The following is a 23,065-nucleotide window of genomic DNA, read 5'->3' as shown; positions in this document are numbered from 1 at the left end:
CAGAGATAAATAGCCTCCCAGCAGCTCCTGCTCCAACGCGACTCCACCATTTTGGAGTAGCTGCCCGAGCCAGGCCACGCCCACAGCAACAGCGGAGATTAACTCCATAGCAGCCGGGCAGGAAGCAGAAACCCTGTCTGCGCGCAGCTGCGCAGCACAAGCCACTAGAGGCCGCTGTTCTCCCAGGAGAGGAGGGCCACAAACCAACAAGAAAGGAAGTCCTTCCAGCCGTCACTCGTCGAAGTTCTGCAGACTATTTCTATCACCATGAAAAGGCAAAGCTACAGGCAGACAAAGATCACAGAGACAACACCAGAGAAGGAGACAGACCTAACCAGTCTTCCTGACAAAGAATTCAAAATAAGAATCATAAACATGCTGACAGAGATGCAGAGAAATACGCAAGAAAAATGGGATGAAGTCCGGAAAGAGATCACAGATGCCAGAAAGGAGATCGCAGAAATGAAACAAACTCTGGAAGGGTTTATAAGCAGAATGGACAGAATGCAAGAGGCCATTGATGGAATTGAAATCAGAGAACAGGAACGCATGGAAGCTGACATAGAGAGAGACAAAAGGATCTCCAGGAATGAAACAATATTAAGAGAACTGTGTGACCAATCTAAAAGGAGCAATATCCGTATTATAGGGGTCCCAGAAGAAGAAGAGAGAGGCAAAGAGATGGAAAGTATCTTAGAAGAAATAATTGCTGAAAACTTCCCCACACTGGGGGAGGAAGTAATCGAACAGACCACGGAAATACACAGAACCCCCAACAGAAAGGATCCAAGAAGGGCAACACCAAGACACATAATAATTAAAATGGCAAAGATCAAGGACAAGGAAAGAGTGTTAAAGGCAGCTAGAGAGAAAAAGGTCACCTATAAAGGGAAACCCATCAGGCTAACGTCAGATTTCTCAACAGAAACCCTACAGGCCAGAAGAGAATGGCATGATATATTTAATACAATGAAACAGAAGGGCCTTGAACCAAGGATACTGTATCCAGCACGACTATCATTCAAATATGACGGTGGGATTAAACAATTCCCAGACAAACAAAAGCTGAGGGAATTTGCTTTCCACAAACCACCTCTACAGAACATCTTACAGGGACTGCTCTAGATGGGAGCACTCCTAGAAAGAGCACAGCACAAAACACCCAACATATGAAGAATCGAGGAGGAGGAACAAGAAGGGAGAGAAGAAAAGAATCTCCAGACAGTGTATATAACAGCTCAATAAGCGAGCTAAGTTAGGCAGTAAGATACTAAAGAGGCTAACCTTGAACCTTTGGTAACCACGAATTTAAAGCCTGCAATGGCAATAAGTACATATCTTTCAATAGTCACCCTAAATGTTAATGGGTTGAATGCACCAATCAAAAGACACAGAGTAACAGAATGGATAAAAAAGCAAGACCCATCTATATGCTGCTTACAAGAAACTCACCTCAAACCCAAAGACATGTACAGACTAAAAGTCAAGGGATGGAAAAACATATTTCAAGCAAACAACAGTGAGAAGAAAGCAGGGGTTGCAGTACTAATATCAGACAAAATAGACTTCAAAACAAAGAAAGTAACAAGAGATAAAGAAGGACACTACATAATGATAAAGGGCTCAGTCAAACAAGAGGATATAACCATTCTAAATATATATGCACCCAACACAGGAGCACCAGCATATGTGAAACAAATACTAACAGAACTAAAGGGGGATATAGACTGCAATGCATTCATTCTAGGAGACTTCAACACACCACTCACCCCAAAGGATAGATCCACCGGGCAGAAAATAAGTAAGGACACGGAAGCACTGAACAACAAAGTAGAGCAGATGGACCTAATAGACATCTATAGAACTCTACATCCAAAAGCAGCGGGATATACATTCTTCTCAAGTGCACATGGAACATTCTCCAGAATAGACCACATACTAGGCCACAAAAAGAGCCTCAGAAAATTCCAAAAGATTGAAATCCTACCAACCAACTTTTCAGACCACAAAGGCATAAAACTAGAAATAAACTGTACAAAGAAAGCAAAGAGGCTCACAAACACATGGAGGCTTAACAACACGCTCCTAAATAATCAATGGATCAATGACCAAATCAAAATGGAGATCCAGCAATATATGGAAACAAATGACAACAACAACACTAAGCCCCAACTTCTGTGGGACACAGCAAAAGCAGTCTTAAGAGGAAAGTATATAGCAATCCAAGCATATTTAAAAAAGGAAGAGCAATCCCAAATGAATGGTCTAATGTCACAATTATCGAAATTGGAAAAAGAAGAACAGATGAGGCCTAAGGTCAGCAGAAGGAGGGACATAATAAAGATCAGAGAAGAAATAAATAAAATTGAGAAGAATAAAACAATAGCAAAAATCAATGAAACCAAGAGCTGGTTCTTCGAGAAAATAAACAAAATAGATAAGCCTCTAGCCAGACTTATTAAGAAGAAAAGAGAGTCAACACAAATCAACAGTATCAGAAACGAGAAAGGAAAAATCACGACGGACCCCACGGAAATGCAAAGAAATATTGGAGAATACTATGAAAACCTATATGCTAACAAGCTGGGAAACCTAGGAGAAATGGACAACTTCCTAGAAAAATATAACCTTCCAAGATTGACCCAGGAAGAAACAGAAAATCTAAACAGACCAATTACCAGCAACGAAATTGAAGAGGTAATCAAAAAACTACCAAAGAACAAAACCCCCGGGCCAGATGGATTTACCTCGGAATTTTATCAGACATACAGGGAAGACATAATACCCATTCTCCTTAAAGTTTTCCAAAAAATAGAGGAGGAGGGGATACTCCCAAACTCATTCTATGAAGCTAACATCACCCTAATACCAAAACCAGGCAAAGACCCCACCAAAAAAGAAAACTACAGACCAATATCCCTGATGAATGTAGATGCAAAAATACTCAACAAAATATTAGCAAACCGAATTCAAAAATACATCAAAAGGATCATACACCATGACCAAGTGGGATTCATCCCAGGGATGCAAGGATGGTACAACATTCGAAAGTCCATCAACATCATCCACCACATCAACAAAAAGAAAGACAAAAACCACATGATCATCTCCATAGATGCTGAAAAAGCATTTGACAAAGTTCAACATCCATTCATGTTAAAAACTCTCAGCAAAATGGGAATAGAGGGCAAGTACCTCAACATAATAAAGGCCATCTATGATAAACCCACAGCCAACATTATACTGAACAGCGAGAAGCTGAAAGCATTTCCTCTGAGATCGGGAACTAGACAGGGATGCCCACTCTCTCCACTGTTATTTAACATAGTACTGGAGGTCCTAGCCACGGCAATCAGACAAAATAAAGAAATACAAGGAATCCAGATTGGTAAAGAAGAAGTGAAACTGTCACTATTTGCAGATGACATGATACTGTACATAAAAAACCCTAAAGACTCCACCCCAAAACTACTAGAACTGATATCGGAATACAGCAAAGTTGCAGGATACAAAATCAACACACAGAAATCTGTGGCTTTCCTATATACTAACAATGAACCAACAGAGAGAGAAATCAGGAAAACAACTCCATTCACAATCGCATCAAAAAAAATAAAATACCTAGGAATAAACCTAACCAAAGAAGTGAAAGACTTATACTCTGAAAACTACAAGTCACTCTTAAGAGAAATTAAAGGGGACACTAACAGATGGAAACTCATCCCATGCTCGTGGCTAGGAAGAATTAATATCGTTAAAATGGCCATCCTGCCCAAAGCAATATACAGATTTGATGCAATCCCTATGAAACTACCAGCAACATTCTTCAATGAACTGGAACAAATAATTCAAAAATTCATATGGAAACACCAAAGACCCCGAATAGCCAAAGCAATCCTGAGAAAGAAGAATAAAGTAGGGGGGATCTCACTCCCCAACTTCAAGCTCTACTATAAAGCCATAGTAATCAAGACAATTTGGTACTGGCACAAGAGCAGAGCCACAGACCAATGGAACAGACTAGAGAATCCAGACATTAACCCAGACATATATGGGCAATTAATATTTGATAAAGGAGCCATGGACATACAATGGCGAAATGACAGTCTCTTCAACAGGTGGTGCTGGCAAAACTGGACAGCTACATGTAGGAGAATGAAACTGGACCATTGTCTAACCCCATATACAAAAGTAAACTCAAAATGGATCAAAGACCTGAATGTAAGTCATGAAACCATTAAACTCCTGGAAGAAAACATAGGCGAAAACCTCTTAGACATAAACATGAGTGACCTCTTCTTGAACATATCTCCCCGGGCAAGGAAAACAACAGCAAAAATGAGTAAGTGGGACTATATTAAGCTGAAAAGCTTCTGTACAGCAAAAGACACCATCAATAGAACAAGAAGGATCCCTACAGTATGGGAGAATATATTTGAAAATGACACATCCGATAAAGGCTTGACGTCCAGAATATATAAGGAGCTCTCACGCCTCAACAAACAAAAAACAAATAACCCAATTAAAAAATGGGCAGAGGAACTGAACAGACAGTTCTCCAAAAAAGAAATACAGATGGCCAACAGACACATGAAAAGATGCTCCACATCGCTAATTATCAGAGAAATGCAAATTAAAACTACAATGAGGTATCACCTCACACCAGTAAGGATGGCTGCCATCCAAAAGACAAACAACAACAAATGTTGGCGAGGCTGTGGAGAAAGGGGAACCCTCCTACACTGCTGGTGGGAATGTAAGTTAGTTCAACCATTGTGGAAAGCAGTATGGAGGTACATCAAAATGCTCAAAACAGACTTACCATTTGACCCAGGAATTGCACTCCTAGGAATTTACCCTAAGAATGCAGCAATCAAGTTTGAGAAAGACAGATGCACCCCTATGTTTATTGCAGCACTCTTTACAATAGCCAAGAATTGGAAGCAACCTAAATGTCCATCAATAGATGAATGGATAAAGAAGATGTGGTACATATACACAATGGAATACTACTCAGCTATAAGAAAAGGGCAAATCCAATCATTTGCAGCAACATGGATGGAGCTGGAGGGTATTATGCTCAGTGAAACAAGCCAAGCGGAGAAAGAGAAATACCAAATGATTTCACTTATCTGTGGAATATAAGAACAAAGGAAAAACTGAAGGAACAAAACAGCAGCAGAATCACAGAACTCAAGAATGGACTAACAGGTACCAAAGGGAAAGGGACTGGGGAGGATGGGTGGGTAGGGAGGGATAAGGGGGGGAGAAGTAGGGGGGTATTAAGATTAACATGCATGGGGGGTAGGAGAAAAGGGAGGGCTGTACAACACAGAGAAGGCAAGTAGTGATTCTACAACATTTTGCTATGCTGATGGACAGTGACTGTAAAGGGGTTTATAGGGGAGACCTGGTATAGGGGAGAGTTATTCGTCATGTAAGTGTAGATTAGTGATAGCAAAAAAAAAAAAAAAAAAAAAAAAAAAAAAGGGCAGTTCCTGTGTGGTAACCTCCAACGAGTTCTACACAAGGGTATAAAGGGCATATAAAAGTGTAGGCAAAGGGTCTGTTTGTGTTTATACAGAGGATCAAAGCCTAATTGGGCTACCCCGAAAATGAACTAAGATATGATATGAAAAAGAACTTCCAACATCTGCACCCTCTGGAAGACTCATGCCAGAAGATGATCATCAAAAAACCCCAACAAAGATCCACGCACTGCTACAGCTGTGGATGCACTCGTCCCACCGGTTCCTGGACCTGCCATGGGAATGAGGACGGAGATATCTAAGCTGGCCTGTGCATACAGTAAAACAACAAAATTGGACTGGATCTATACTGTTGGAACTCAACCAAGAATTTGGAGAAGTGCAAATTGTAGCGCTCCAAAGTCTTACAACTACAAACTATTTATTGTTAAAAGAACATATGGCATGTGAACAGTCCCCAGGAATGGGTTGTTTTAATTTGTCTGATTTCTCTCAGACTGTTCAAGTTCATTTGGACAATATCCACCATATCATAGATAAGTTTTCACAAATGCCTAAAGTGCCTAACTGGTTTTCTTGGTTTCACTGCAGATGGCTGGTAATTACAGATATGCTTTGGTTATGTAACTATACTCCTATTATGTTAATGTGTGTGTGCAATTTAAGTAGTAGCTTAAAACCTATACATGCTGAAGTTACTCTACAAGAAGATATATCAAAGAAATAATCAATCTTCCCATGTTTTCTTCCGCCTGCTGCTTCTATAGCTTTTCTTCTTCCTTCCTAATTACAACCCTTAAATAGAATTCGTGCCTCATATCAAATTTACCGAGTATCATAATTCTTCCAAGTGGTAAAGATACCTCAAGACAAATGCTGGGCATAGAAGCCACAGGGCATAAATATGCAAAGAAGTAAAAAGCTAACTTTTTCAAACAATAAGGCTTCTCTCTCACTTACCAACTTCACATTTCCCTGTATGGCCCCGGAAGATGACTGGTTAGCCAGAGACGGGTAAGATTCCTCAAGGGAGGAACAACCTAAGACAGGCACAGTCGCAGGGGGGCCATCAGGTGAGAAATTGGGGATCAACAGAGGTGAGGCTTAGAACCTCACCCCCCCGTTCTGAGAGAAATCTTCTGCATACGTGGATGTTTTATTGCCCTGGTCTAGCTTGGATTAACACATAGTCTACAGGCACACACCTGATCATCTACATGTGCTCTCTTACAACACTAAACTATGTTTTCTACCTTTATCTTGTATCTACCTACCACTTCAGCATTTTATTAAAAATAATAATAATAAAGAGAGAAATGTGGTATCCACATATAAATCAAGTATAAAAACCAAATCAGTATTCATATTTGAACTGACTGTTTATAGTTCATAATGTATGAGCAAAACCGAAAGTTTCTGTGATGACTGCCCTTGTACTGTTCACTATGTAACTTATTCATTATGTAAGAATTTGTTCTACATGTAAAAACTTGTTTGTTATGCCTCAGAAGATTGGAGACTGAGAAAAATTAGGCTTGGGGTGGAATAATGATTGTGCATTGAGCATTGACTCCCCTATACAGAATTTTATTGTCGTTAACAACCATTTGATCAATAAATATGAGAGATGCCCTCACAAAAAAAAAAGAAAAAAAAAAAAAAGGACAGACTTCCAATGGTAAAATAAATTAGTAACCGGGATGTAATGTATAGCATAAGGAATATAGTCAAGATATTGTAACAGCCTGGTAGGGTGATAGCTGGAACCTAGAATTATGTATATAAATGTTCTACCACTGTGTTGTACACTTGAAACTCATGTAATGTAATACTGTGTGTCAACTACCCTTCAATAAAAAATAATTATTAAAAAAAAAAAAAAAAAAGAAAACCTATATGCTAACAAGCTGGGAAACCTAGGAGAAATGGACAACTTCCTAGAAAACTACAACCTTCCAAGACTGACCCAGAAAGAAACAGAAAATCTAAACAGACCAATTACCAGCAACAAAATTGAAGCGGTAATCAAAAAACTACCAAAGAACAAAACCCCCGGGACAGATGGATTCACCTCGGAATTTTATCAGACATACAGAGAAGACATAATACTTAAAGTTTTCCAAAAAATAGAAGAGGAGGGAATACTCCCAAACTCATTCTATGAAGCCAACATCAGCCTAATACCAAAACCAGGCAAAGACCCCACCAAAAAAGAGAACTACAGACCAATATCCCTGATGAACAGAGATGCAAAAATACTCAACAAAATATTAGCAAACCTAATTCAAAAATACATCAAAAGGATCATACACCATGACCAAGTGGGATTCATCCCAGGGATGCAAGGATGGTACACCATTCAAAAATCCATCAACATCATCCACCACGTCAACAAAAAGGACAAAAACCACATGATCATCTCCATAGATGCTGAAAAAGCATTCGACAAAATTCAACATCCATTCATGATAAAAACTCTCAACTAAATGGGCATAGTGGGCAAGTACCTCAACATAATAAAGGCCATCTATGATAAACCCACAGCCAACATCATACTGAACAGCAAGAAGCTGAGAGCTTTTCCTCTGAGATCGGGAACAAGACAGGGATGCCCACTCTCCCCACTGTTATTCAACATAGTACTAGAGTTCCTAGCCACAGCAATTAGACAAAACAAAGAAATACAAGGAATCCAGATTGGTAAAGAAGAAGTCAAACTGTCACTATTTGCAGATGACATGATATTGTACATAAAACACCCTAAAGACTCGACTCCAAAACTACTAGAACTAATATCGGAATTCAGCAAAGTTGCAGGATACAAAATTAACACACAGAAATCTGTGGCTTTCCTATACACTAACAATGAACTAATAGAGAAATCAGGGAAACAATTCCATTCACAATAGAATCAAAAAGAATAAAATACCTAAGAATAAACCTAACCAAGGAAGTGAAAGACCTATACCCTGAAAACTACAAGACACTCTTAAGAGAAATTAAAGAGGACACTAACAAATGGAAACTCATCCCATGCTCCTGGCTAGGAAGAATTAATATCATCAAAATGGCCATCCTGCCCAAAGCAATATACAGATTCGATGCAATCCCTATCAAATTACCAACAGCATTCTTCAGTGAACTGGAACAAATAGTTCAAAAATTCATATGGAACCACAAAAGACACCGAGTAGCCAAAGCAATCCTGAGAAGGAAGAATAAAGTGGGGGGGGATCTCGCTCCTCAACTTCAAGCTCTACAACAAAGCCACATTAATTGAGACATTTTGGTACTGGCACAAGAACAGAGCCACAGACCAGTGGAACAGAATACAGACTCCAGACATTAACCCAAACATATATGGCCAATTAATATACGATAAAGGAGACATGGACATAAAATGGGGAAATGACAGTCTCTTCAACAGATCGTGCTGGCAAAACTGAACAGCTATGTGTAAGAGAATGAAACTGGATCACTGTCTAACCCCATGCACAAAAGTAAATTTGAAATGGATCAAAGACCTGAATGTAAGGCATGAAACTATAAAACTCTTAGAAAAAACATAGGCAAAAATCTCATGGACATAAACATGAGTGACTTCTTCATGAACATATCTCCCCAGGCAAGGGAAACAAAAGCAAAAATGAACAAGTGAGACTATATCAAGCTAAGAAGCTTCTGTACAGCAAAGGGCACCATCAATAGAACAAAAAGGCATTCTACAGTATGGGAGAATATATTCATAAATGACAGATCCGATAAAGGGTTTACATCCAAAATATATAAAGAGCCCACACACCTCAACAAACAAAAAGCAAATAATCCAATTAAAAAATGGGCAGAGGAGCTGAATAGACAGTTCTCTAAAGAAGAAATTGAGATGGCCAACAGACACATGAAAAGATGCTCCACATTGCTAATCATCAGAGAAATGCAAATTAAAACCACAATGAGATATCACCTCACACCAGTGAGGATCGCCATCATCAAAAAGACAAACAACAAGAAATGTTGGTGAGGTTGTGGGGAAAGGGGAACCCTCCTACACTGCTGATGGGAATGTAAATTAGTTCAACCATTGTGGAAAGCAGTATGGAGGTTCCTCAAAATGCTCAAACTAGAAATACCATTTGACCCAGGAATTCCACTTCTAGGAATTTACCCTAAGAATGTAGCACTCCAATTTGAAAAAGACAGATGCACCCCTATGTTTATCACTGCACTATTTACAATAGCCAAGATATGGAAGCAACCTAAATGTCCATCAGTGGATGAATGGATAAAGAAGATGTTGTCCATATACACAATGGAATATTACTCAGCCATAAGAAAAAAACAGAGCGTATTATGCTCAGTGAAATAAGCCAGGTGGAGAAAGACAAGTACCAAATGATTTCACTCATATGTGGAGTATAAGAACAAAGGAAAACTGAAGGAACAAAACAGCAGCAGAATCACAGAACCCAAGAATGGAGTAATAGTTACCAAAGGGAAAGGGACTGGGGAGGATGGGTGGGAAGGGAGGGACAAGGGCGGGGAAAAAGAAAGGGGGCATTACGATTAGCATGTATAGTGTGGGGGGGGCATGGGGAGGGCTGTTCAACACAGAGAAGACAAGTAGTGATTTTACAGCATCTTAGTATGCTGATGGACAGTGACTGTGAAGGGGTATGTGGGGGGGAACTTGGTGAAGGGAGGAGCCTAGTAAACAATGTTCTTCATGTAATTGTAGATTAATGATACCAAAATAAAAAAAACAAAGAAAACAAAAACAAAAAACTCTCAACAAAATGGGTATAGAGGACAAATACGTCAACATAATAAAGGCCATATATGATAAACCCACAGCCAACATCATACTTAACAGCGAGGAGCTGAAAGCTTTTCCTCTAATATCGGGAACAAGACCGGGATGCCCACTCTCCCCACTACTATTCAACATAGTAGTGGAGGTCCTAGCCACAACAATCAGACAAAACAAAGAAATACAAGGCATCCAGATTGGTAAAGAAGTCAAACTGTCACTATTTGCAGATGACATGATATTGTACATAAAAAACCCTAAAGACTCCACTCCAAAACTACTAGAACTAATATCAGAATTCAGCAAAGTTGCAGGATACAAAATGAATACACAGAAATCTGTTGCTTTCCTATAAACTAATGATAAACTAGCAGAAAGAGAAATCAGGAAAACAATTCCATTCACAATTGCATCAAAAAGAATAAAATACCTAGGAATAAACCTAACCAAGGAAGTGAAAGACCTATACCCTGAAAACTACAAGACACTCTTAAGAGGAATTAAAGAGGACACTAACAAATGCAAACTCATCCCATGCTCTTGACTAGGAAGAATTAATATTGTCAAAATGGCCATCCTGCCTAAAGCAATATACAGATTCAGTGCAATGCCTATCAAAATACCAACAGCATTCTTCAACGAACTGGAACAAATAGTTTTAAAATTCATATGGAACCACAAAAGACCCCGAATAGCCAAAGCAATACTGGGAAAGAAGAATAAAGCAGGGGGGATCTCACTTCCCAACTTTAAGTTCTACTACAAAGCCACAGTAATCAAGACAATTTGGTACTGGCACAAGAACAGACCGACAGACCAATGGAACAGAATAGAGAGTCCAGATATTAACCCGAACATGTACGGTCAATTAATATATGATAAAGGAGCCATGGACATAGAATGGGGAAATGACAGCCTCTTCAACAGCTAGTATTGGCAAAACTGGGCAGCTACATGTAAGAGAAGGAAACTGGATCATTGTCTAACCCCATAAATAAAAGTAAATTTGAAATGGATCAAAGACCTGAATATAAGTCATGAAACCATAAAACTCTTAGAAAAAAAAATAGGCAAAAATCTCTTGGACATAAACATGAGCAACTTCTTCATGAACATATCTCCCTAGGCAAGGAAAACAAAAGCAGAAATGAACAAGTGGGACTACATCATGCTGAAAAGCTTCTGTTCGGCAAAGGACACCACCAATAGAATAAAAAGCCATCCTACATTATGCCAGAATATATTCCTAAATGACAGATCCGTTAAAGGGTTGACATCCAAAATATATAAAGAGTTCACGTACCTCAACAAACAAAAAGCAAATAATCCAATTAAAAAATGGGCACAGGATCTGACCAGACACTTCTCCAAAGAAGGAATTCAGGTGGCCAACAGACACATGAAAAGATGCTCCACATCCCTAGTCATTAGAGAAATTCAAATTAAAACCACAATGAGGTATCACCTCACCCCAGTAAGGATCACCACCATACAAAAGACAAACAACAAATGTTGGCAAGGTTGTGGAGAAAGGGGAACCCTCCTACACTGCTGGTGGGAATGTAAACTAGTTCAACCATTATGGAAAGCAGTATGGAGGTTCCTCAAAAAACTCAAAACAGAAATACCATTTGACCCAGGAATTTCACTTCTAGGAATTTACCCTAAGAACGCAGCAGCCCAGTTTGAAAAAGACAGATGCACCCCTATGTTTATTGCAGCACTATTCACAATAGCCAAGAAATGGAAGCAACCTACGTGTCCATCAGTAGATGAATGGATAAAGAAGATGTGGTACATACACACAGTGGAATATTATTCAGCCATATGAAGAAAACAAATCCTACCATTTGCAACAATATGCATGGAGCTGGAGGGCATTATGCTCCATGAAATAAGCCAGGCAGAGAAAGACAAGTATCAAATGATTTCACTCATCTGTGGAGTATAAGAACAAAGGAAAAACTGAAGGATCAAAACAGCGGCAGACTCACTGAACCCAAAAATGAACTAACAGTTACCAAAGGGAAAAGGAGTGGGGAGGACAAGTATGAAGGGAGGGAAAAGGGGGGGTGAAAAAGAAAGGGGGCATTATGATTAGCATGTATAATGTGGGGGGGTGTCCACGCGGAGGGCTGTACAACACAGTGGACAAGTAGTGTTTCTATAACATCTTACTTTGCTGATGGACAATGACTGCAATGGGGAATATAGGGGGAACTTGGTGATGGGGAGAGTCTAGTAAACATAATGTTCCTCATGTAATTGTAGAGTAATGATACCAAAAAAAAGTTCTACTGAGACAGAAAATTTCACTGCTCTATGGCCTGAAGCATGTAGGTTTAATCTACACTTATCAATGCCCGTAACATTCTACCATAGCTCTCTCTTCCGAATCTCCTTTTTAACTTATTCAGTCTAAGGATAATTTCAGGGAATTTTAATCAGTATGTTATTATAAGCATACTGATTATTTTTATAATAACATCTTGGATGTTTTACAATCCCTCTCTGATGTCTAGGGTACTTAGGGAGTCTTTTGAATATGGTGTTTGGTTAAAATAAACAAAAAGTGAAACTAAGTCTGTGAGGGTGAAGTACTGTACTCCCCTAAGATACACAGATTGCTAAGGTTGAAAGTGGTTACTTTGATCTGAAACAAATCAGGCAGACTGAACAGACCTCTTGAAAGTGTCTCTCCAATAGAATTGTGTCATGTAATACTTGCTTCCATTAGATTCAATTTCATTTTCTTTCCTTCCTCTTTGCACTAATTTCCCTTGCTTCCATCTCTAAGCACTCTGGTCATGCTAAAGTATACTCCTGGTTCCCCAGATATGCTCTGTAATGTCACCCATATGTACATTTGCTTATAAGGAGGTTGCCAACTGCCAGCTTATGGGCTGGTTCTAGGCCACAAATATGTTTTATTTGGACTTCACTGTATTTTTCTTTTAAATTTGAACCAACATCTAAAAATCAAGAAAAATGGAAGCTCTGTAGTATTGTGTCTGCTTTTATTGAAGGTAGCAATCGGCAGCAGCCAAGGGACAACTATCCTTTCTAGGTGAAGCTTGTAATTAACTATGACTTTGTTGAAAGAATAAATCTGGTCCCATGCAGTTACTTACATTACCTTCTTGGTCTCTGCAGGTTGAGTTTGAGACTTCTGCTAGAAGATACAATACAAAGGACCAACAGACACACAGTCTTTGCACTCTGAGGCATATTATCTAATTAGGGGGACAGGGCATAAATATTTGACAAATTAAGTAAGACTATAAACATTAAAAAGCCACAGAGCTATTGTAGTACTATGGGAATTTATTAGATGGATATGATAAAGAACAAAACATGGCATTAAGAATTAGGAGCTTAGAAACAAGGGAAATTATGAATAGGTAATGTTTGTTGAACATTCATTATGTGCCAGACACTTTTCTAATGCTTTATGTATATTCACTTATTCACACAACAGTTCCATGAGTAGGTAATCTTATCTTCAATTACAGATGAAGACACTGAGTCCTAGAAAAGTTAACCTTGAGGCCTCATAGCTGGTGAAGTAGAAAAATAGTTTTATGTGTTAACCCAAGACTGTCCTCTGTTGGAGACCAGTGGACTTGGAGGCAGGCCTGATTCAAAGTGTGCTCCCTGTATAACATTGGGCAAATCAATAAAGCACTCTGAGCCATAGTTTTACAAACCCTGTGAGAATTATTCTTGTTGTCTTTCTCTGAGAGCGAGACGGTGATGGTTGGTGCTGGTGGTTGCATTGAATATGTAGATGATCCCTAACTGAAAAGCATGAGGAGGCCAGGGATTCCCATGGAGGAGTTACAAATCTGATTCATCAAGCTACTGGGTGCTGGTTGTGCCACATTAACTAGTGCACACTGGCTTGTTAAACTTCAAATTCTGATTCAGGGAGACTGGGCTGGACTCCAAGAGTGCATTTCAAACAGACCCACGGGTAGCACTGTTGTTGGTCCAGGACCCAAACTTTGAGTATGGGGGAATAATAGAGAGGTCACAGTCCATTAACTTGTCAGTTGCAAAGGCTTGGATCTTCTGTTGCACCTTGTACTCACTAGGAATGTTCTCAGACTCCTGTCCTACCCTGGGGCCAGCCTGGGGAGAGTTTAGGTTAGACTAGGGTGAGGGAAGGTGCCCTGGTACTATATTATCAGAGTTCTCAGTTGTAGCTTAGGGACAGAGCTGTAGTTAACAATAAGTTATTACGTTCCTTTCCTTTTGTGCCTCTTTGTAACAAGACTTCACCGGAAGGTGGGTGGGGAGAAGGTTGCGGTAGCCTGGGGTAAGATTCTAGTAGGCATTCATTCATTCCTCAAATCTTTATTGAGCACCTATCATGTTCCTGTTTCTGTGCCTGGCTTGGGTTCTCTGGCCTTAATATCATCTGATTGTGCCCCCAATTCTGCCTTAAACTGTTGCAGAATTATTCACATAGTTGCATGGAAGTAAGCTGGGGAATTGATGGGGATGTTCCACCTCGTATGAATAATGGTTGCAGCAGACACTGCTACCTCCCTAACATCCATTCCTCTCTTCTTGTTTGCTTTGCTTTGCTCAGTTTTTTGCTCAGTTATTTTATGTTCAGTTGTTTCCCTACATGAAATTAAGGATAATGAGGGTAACAGTGATAGAATGGGAACCAGCTCTTCCTAGCTCATGAAGTATGATTGCTAAATTTTCAGGAAGTTTGAGAGTTAAACACAGCCTTTATTAAAAATAAAATTACATAAACTTATAATTTAAGAAGTTGTATTCAAAATACTCAAAACTCACTTCCTAATTATTTTACTACGTTTTATTATCTCTGGTCTTAAGATTTTGCACATTTATTATATCTATATTATGAAAATAATTTATAAGGGTGTGCTACTGCACATCTCTTTCAAACTGTGTCCAGTAATATTGCATGAGTACCTTGAAGTTTGCTACAGTGGGTGTATTGATACCACAGAAATTGGCACTTTCTATAAATCAGAGCTTTTATTTTTTTCCTGGGTAGACCAGTTGTTAAATATTTACCAGTGGAATATTGGGTAATTTTATCCCCAGCTTTAGGGGAAATTTTTGATTCATCGAAGTTAAACATGGGAGCTCTATTTCCCTTCTCTTAGGCATTTGACCCAATTCTGGCCAGTGAGAAAAGGAAGTTGCTTTTTTGTAGAGTTTCTTGGAAAAGGAGACAAAGGATAGAGATGGGCTCCTTCTGTTCTGGCCGTGTGATATACGAATGTGACTGTCTGGACTTTAAGAAACTATTACAGTTCCAATACAGGATTAGCATGTATTTTACTGATTTTTGTTTGTATATATGCATTTTTTTGTATCATATTCAGAGAAAAAAAGTTTAGCATGTTTTTTTAATATTTTCTATTCTAGAGGGGACCCTGATAGATGTGACATCTGGGGAAATACTCCTCTACATTATGCAGCCTCCAATGGTTATGCCCACTGTGTCTCATTCTTGATCAACTTTGGTGCCAACATCTTTGCCCTGGACAATGACTTACAGTCTCCACTGGATGCTGCTGCCAGCAGAGAGCGGAGTGAATGTGTTGCTCTCCTGGATCAGGCTGCCACTGCCCAGAACATCATGAACCCCAAGAAGGTCACCAGGCTAAAGGAGCAAGCTCAGAAGAATGCTAGGAGGCAAATCAAAGAGTGTGAGAGGCTTCAGGAGAAGCACCAAAATAAGATGGCTCGCACCTACAGCAAGGAGGAATCTGGGATGCTTTCTTCTTCCAATGCCACTTTCTCTAGGTCTTCCATCTCAAATGCTTCTACTTCCAGCACATTTGGATCACTGTCTAAGGGCATTAAAGATACTTTCAAGTTAAGGTTCAAGAAGAACAATGATACAGCAGAGCAGGGAGGGAGGGAAAGCAGAAATGGGCAGAGGAATGTGATGGAAGTGTTCAGAGAGGAGGAAGAAGAAGACACATTTTCAGGGGACTTCAAAGAGCAGCTGCAGTTCTCAACAGAAAAAGACAGCTATGCACAAAATGAATCCATTCTCAACCGTCCAGGTCTGGGAAATATTGTTTTTAGAAGGAACAGAATATTAAGCCCCGAAGAAATCTCAGACCGCAAAAGGGAGTTAGGGTTTAAAATGTCCAGTGAATTGCTTCAGAGACAAGGAGCAGCAGAGGGTGATGAGGCCAAGGCTGATAAAGAGGGAGAGGAAAACAACCATGAAGATGATCTGCCTTGGGATGAGCACGAAGTGGATTGGGAAGAAGATATAGTTGATGCTACTCCCCTAGAAGTATTCTTGCATTCTCACCACCTGGACGAATTCCTTCCCATTTTCATGAGAGAGCAGATTGATCTGGAAGCTCTGTTGCTTTGCTCTGATGAGGACCTTCGGGGCATACAAATGCAGCTGGGTCCTAGGAAGAAAGTTCTGAATGCCATAAACAGACGGAAGGAGGTGCTACAACAGCCTGGGCAATTGGTTGACACCAGCCTGTGATGGAGGGTTGGGTCCATGGGGTTAGCCTGCAGCAGTGGGGTGATGCTGTGGCCCTCTGGAAGCACTCCAGGCAACCCCTCCCCATGCAATACAAGAGCAATGGGGATGGTGTCTAGGGTATTAGAGATAAGCGCACACTCTACTCTGAGAAATACTCTATACCTGTTCAAATAAACTAACAGTGAGAAACTCAGGGAGACCCAGGAATAAGAAAATAGTGTTTCTCTTCAATTTTCTTTTTGATATTTTGAGTATAGAAAAGGTTCAACGGATGACAGAGAAGGGAAAAATCGTTCTTTACTTTTCCATCTCTGGGCTTAAAATGATAGCCTCTCATCACACAGCCTGCTTCTTACTTTTTGATTCTTATAACTTGGGGGTTCTAACTCAAATACTGTCCTTAGCTCTAAGACTTTGTCTATTGGTGGAGACTAAATTTCCTCCATTGGCCTGGAGCTTGATGCCCAACTTACATGTGTCTAACCCTTCAACAAATGTTCGCATTTACAAGTAATGAAAATGGGTCTGCATTACTCTTGCGTGGGAACAGAGACAGAATGGCAGGTAGGGAGTGAGAAGAAAGAAATAGAATATAGGGTACCTGCTATGAACTGAATTGTATCCCCCCCCCCAAATTCATATGTTGAAGCCCTAAACCCCAATGTGGCTGTATTTGGAGGTCGGACCTTTAAAGAGGTGATTAAGGTTTAATGAAGTCATAAGGGTGGGGACCTAATCCCATATGACTGGCATCCTTATAAGAGGAAGGGACACATGAAGACACCACAAGAAGGAGGCCGTATGCAAGCCAAGGAGGAAGGCCTCAGGAGAACCCAAATCTTCCAACAGTTAATCTTGGAACTCCAGCCTTCAGAGCTGTGGGAAAATAAATTCCTGTTGTTCAAGGTGCCTGGTCTGTGCTGTTTTATTATGTCAGTCCTAGCTGACTACTGCCATGCTTAAGAGGGTGAGGGAGGAGAGAAAGAAGGATACAGGAAAATGTCTGGCCTATTTGATGATTTTTCTAAGGGTAAGTGCCTCCTGAAACTTAAAAAAGGGGAGGGGGCGAGAAATCTAGGTTGTTTGTAGGGAAATGTTGATTGTAAATTTTACATTTCCATGCTCATTATTTACATATCATTTATTGGCTGTTGTCTATCACTATTGCTGCATGTCTGAATACATGTAAGTTCTACAATATAAATTGGCAACATTGCTGACATTTTTGAATGGCAATCCCAAATTCAAACTAAACCCTATGGAATAGCTAGACTTCATTGGACTTTTATAGCCAGATTTACATCAAATAGAATTTACCATAGATAATATGTATAATATAGAAATAGCAATTTATCTTCAGCATGCTTCCTGATTCACGTCTGTTTGGATTACTTCAAGAGATGCCATGAGGAAATAAGCTTAAGGAAGACAAAGACGCTCAAATCTGATGAGCAATTGGCTCATTCTTCTTCAATGGATGAATTCAGATATGTTGTCAGTCATGAAATAAATATGTTGCACCAGGGGATGATTATGTTTACAAATACTGCATTTTGTTAGTCTGGAAATGAGCTGAGGTTGTATTTGCTTTAAAAACTGTGCCTGAAAGCAGCTGGCACACACAAAGCACTCAAAAAAGGTTTGTAGTGTCTGAGCCTGCCTGTATTAGTACTTGATTATTTTAGATGGCAGGATTCCCTCGCCACATATTACCCAGAATCTGCCTAATATCCTCATTCCTAGGATGTAACCACCAGGGAAGTGCTGCTGTTTACAAAGCTTTGTTTTCTAGTAGTGCTTTGTACATCACCATTAGAGGTAAAAGTGATATAGAAAGCCTGGTGCTGTATTCTAGCAAATGGGAGGCAGCATGAGATGGTACAAAGAACTTTGGAGCTGGAAGCCAGCGTTGCCCCTTGGAGGATAGAATAGAGTGTTATGGAAATGGAAAGGTGCTCTCCAGGAGAATAAGAAAAGGCAGGCCAGTGGAGATGTTACCAGAATTCAGCATTATAGGATTTAATTCTAACTGCTCCCTGGGAGTTGGTCATTTCTAATGGCAATTTTCCATGCTGCCCTAAGGGGATGTTAGCAGTTGGCTCCAAAAGTATGGAAAGAAAAGGTTATATGTTTGCCCAGAGAACTGGAAGCTCTTACCTTGACCATCCCCTTGGCTTTTACGTCAACTCTGTGATGAGATAAATGGATATGGATTTGAAGGACACGTGGATTATAAAAACCTCCCACAGAAATTCCATCAAATAGCTGGACTGAAAAGAAGAGAGTGAACAATCCGTTTATATCATCACAATGAACAGTGTAAACCCCTGTGAGACTAGAATGGTTGTCAGAAGTTATATTTTTTCCAACAGCTGCTTTTTATTTTAAGATAATCCAGCTTGTATGTGCCACAGGCTCATCTATCATTCCTGGAATGTCTGCTCTTGTTCCATTTGAAGGGTAAATACTATCTCTGCGATTATCACAAAGACTGACTTAAAGTGTATGGATGAAACAGTCAGAATTACCTTGGGTCTCAGGTATCAGGGAGCCAAGGAGGTGAATCAAAGGGCTCCCACTACTGGGAACTCTCCTATGCCCACTTCCCTGTCTGAGAAGCCAGGTCCTTCCTCCACGTGCCAGTATATATATATATATATATATATATATATATATATATATAGTCATGCATATATAATCATGTATATACTGCTGAATAGATATGATATGATACCTGGTTTGGAGGCAGGATCCAGATTACTCTGTTAATTCCTAGGAATTTCACCAACTCAAGCACTTCACATGGCATCTGAGGGTGGGGTGGGTAATGTGGCATTCAAAGAAATAACTTTGAAAGGCAAAAACTTTCTCTTTGCACAAAGAACTCTTGATCCATTTTCTGCCCAAACTGTAATAGAGCTGGAGAGAGTCAGGTTGGAGAAATGAGCCTCAACATGCAACTCCAGCCTCTTTTTGGGAGATGTTTGTTGTTGAGGTTCTTTCTTACTGGGTACCTTTATGCTCTTCTTATGGGCTCTTGGCTTCTTATGATTTATTTACGGAATAAGTGAGCATTCTCCCAACTTATCGTTGAGGGTATAACCTCCCCATCTGGCAGCATTATGTTTTTTAAAGGCTTATACCATGTTAGAAAGGGTTATAAATATTCTAAGAATTCTAGATCTTTCAAACTACACAAGAGAAGCTTAGGAAGAGAAACTAGAGCAATATAAAAGCCTTGTCTAGGGACTCTCTTGTCCCCTCCTGGCATCATGAGCCAGGAGCTCTGTCCTCTTGCTTTATCTCTAAATAAAAGCATCTGCCTTTCTTTCCTAAAAATAAAATAAAGTAATACAATACAATAAAATAAAATAGTAAAAAAAAAATAAAAGCCTCGTCTAGAGACAAAAACTAGAGGATTATAAACCAGGATGAGTTTAATATTCACTGAACTCAGACCTCTGTCCCTTAAACTAGATACTTATAATAGGTCAATCCAATGCTGTCTAACCCTCTACCCACCTCATTTTTTTCTCTAACATAAAAGTCAACAAGAAATGAAAGAACATTTCACTGACAAGTGGAGTGAGAAGTTACGGTGTGATAAATGTATAGTGCTTGGATTTCAGACCATCATATTATACAGGTCAGTATGTGCTCCTAATTCCTAAATCTGAGTCACCAGCCCAGATAACTGTTTTTGGCTCCAAATTCATAAGCCCAAGTGCTTATCTGATGTTTCCCTTTGAATGTTTCACAGGCACCTCAAACTCAATATGCCCAGAACCAAACCCATGTTCTCCCAAGTCATGGTTCTCCACTGGGATGATTTTGCACTTTACCCACTCAGGGCACATCTAGCACTGTGTGGAGATATTCTTTATTATATCATGAGTTGGGGGAAGGGGAATGCTACTGATATTGGGGGGTAGAAACAGTGGATGCTAAACATCCCAAAATGCACAGTCAGCCCCCCACAACAAAGAATTATCCAAACCCAAATGGTGATAATACAGTTTCTAAAACTACTCTCTCTCTTTTGATGAATAGCAAGTTTAACCTAACAAGCTTCTGATCTCATCTCTGACCACTCCTTTCTCTGTTCCCTGATGATAGCCGCACCAGGTTTCTTGTCACTTTCTGAAACAGCATGCCTCTCATATGCCTGTGCCTTTGTATACTATCATCCTTCTTCCTAGCAAACCATGCCTCCATGTAGCCAACCATAGTGGGAGACTTACCCTCTCTGTCCACCCCTAGTCTGGGTTGTGTACTCTTCCTAACTCTGCAGGCCATCTTCTGTTTGGCCTTCCAGAACTTCTGTTTTCTACCCACCTCTGTGTCCTAATGTTTGACCTCTGGGCTGCATCAAAGGGCTCTCTTGATTTGGGCTTCTGGTTGGGTTTGGCCAATTGAAGGTACCATCAAGAGACTAGAGAATTTGAGGAAGGAGAGACTGAGATATACATTCCACCTGTCTCTTCCTTGTGGGGCAGTACCTGCCTGCCTTTATCTAAGCCTGCAGCACCTGTTTGGCTGCCCTCAGTGATAGCTCCAGTGCTTGCTGTGTCCCCTAACTGCTCAGCAGTGGTGGCAACTTCCTACTGTTCCTTCACCATATCCTCCTGGTTCCTTTAACACTACCCTCTCTTTTCTAAACAGCCTCTTCATTAAATTCTCTTCAATTACTCCTTTTGAGTGCAGCATCTATTTCCTGTTACTATTTCTATTGCCTGAAAACCAAAGCATGGTTCTGTAATGTTCTTTATATCTGTCTTCCTAGACTGTCAGAGAAGACTGTTTTACTTCTGTTGTATCTCAGCAGTCTAGCACCGAGTTATTGTAGGGGCTCTTGGAAAGAACAAAAAAAAAATCTATGAACAAACTGAGGCACTTTTAATAATCTCACCATCACATACCCTTCTCTTACACATCCCTTATGGTTTTGACCAGTAAGCTCCCCAGAAAGACTCCACAGTTACTTGAGGTGTGCCGAAGAGATCACATGGATATTTTATTCCAGAGCAAATGCCCCTGTCCAGACACAGCCTGGAAAACATAGTAGCTTTTGGCTAAGCTACCTAGAGCATGTACCTGCAAGAGTTTTGGTAGAAAACAAAGCAATAGAAAATGTTTTTCATTGCCGCTGACTTGCCTTAGGCCCCATAACCAGCTTAGGAGATGGGGTGGATTTGTATGAGGTCTTTGGCAGGACAAGGGCCAAAAACCTCTGCTAGTGAGTTCAGGGTACCTACCTAGGGACAGCATCTCTGCCCCTCAGTTTCCCCATCTGTGAGTTGAGGAGGTTGGTCCTCTCCTGTATGATCTCCTGTATGATCCCTGATAATACTTTCAACACTGATATTGTGGGCATCTGTAGATTTGCTTACCCAAATCCAGTCCTCCCTCTTTCTGATGAGACACCTTCCTTCTGTCAGCTCATGTGGTCAAGTGGGCTAATTCCACTCCTGACTTCAAGGGAGAAATGCGACCTAGGCCTGGATAATGGGGACGTCAGACTCCCCAGGATGACGTGTTGGTTCAGGGATAGGGACATAGCCCTGGCCTGTGTCAGAGTATTCCGTGTCTCTCAGCCACAATGTTAGGCACAAAACATGGACATATGACCTGGATGGTCCTGTGAGCCTCAGCTCTGAGACTTTCAACTGTGAAGGAAGAGAATTTCTATTCTGCTATGGTTTCTGAAGAGGACAGCCTGTGATTAGGGAGCTGCTGGCAACCATTCTGCCACTACCAGGGGGAAGCTTACCTGATAATGGAGCCAACGCTCAAGAACACAGCGCAAAAGGATGGAGAGAGAGAGATTGGCTTCTGTTGGTACATGTAGCTGTAGTTGAACCCCATTACCTGTGTACTTCTTAATTGCAAGAGCCAAAAAATTCCATTCCTCAATCAGCTTAAGGTAGTTCAAATTGTGGTCCCCTCCACTCATGACCAAAGGAGTCTTAACCAATAAAGGAGCTCCACTGTTCCCTGGGATTTTATTGAGAAGCTAGGAACCAAAGGCTATATAATTTCTGCCTCCATTTATATGAAATGTCCAGAAGAGTCAAATCCATGAAAGTAGAAAGTAGATTAGTGGTTGCCAGGGGCTGTGAAGAAGGGGGAATGGGATTGGGTCGTAGGTTTCTTCTTCGGGTGATAAAATGTTCTGAAATTAGTAGTGATGGTTGTACAACCCTGTGAATGTACTAAAAACTGCTGAAATGTATGTAAACTGGTGAATCTTGTGGTATTTTAATT

General features: G+C 40.3%; 1 protein-coding gene across 1 annotated transcript in view; it reads left to right on the top strand.

Moving 5' to 3' along the window:
• Nucleotides 1–19,322, top strand: part of ANKS4B (ankyrin repeat and sterile alpha motif domain containing 4B) — an 89,981-nt gene extending 70,659 nt beyond the window's left edge. Inside the window, exon 5 of the mRNA XM_036899235.2 lies at nucleotides 15,709–19,322. Within this exon, the coding sequence (XP_036755130.1) occupies nucleotides 15,709–16,801 (1,093 nt within the window). The 3' untranslated portion in view covers nucleotides 16,802–19,322. The remainder of the gene's footprint in view (nucleotides 1–15,708) is intronic.
• Nucleotides 19,323–23,065: the final 3,743 nt, after the last annotated feature.

Source organism: Manis pentadactyla, chromosome 10, assembly GCF_030020395.1.
Source record: "Manis pentadactyla isolate mManPen7 chromosome 10, mManPen7.hap1, whole genome shotgun sequence".
NCBI classification, from domain to species: Eukaryota; Metazoa; Chordata; class Mammalia; order Pholidota; family Manidae; genus Manis; species Manis pentadactyla.
The sequence above is the reverse complement of the archived record's forward strand: the minus strand, read 5'-3'. Positions and strand labels throughout refer to the sequence as shown.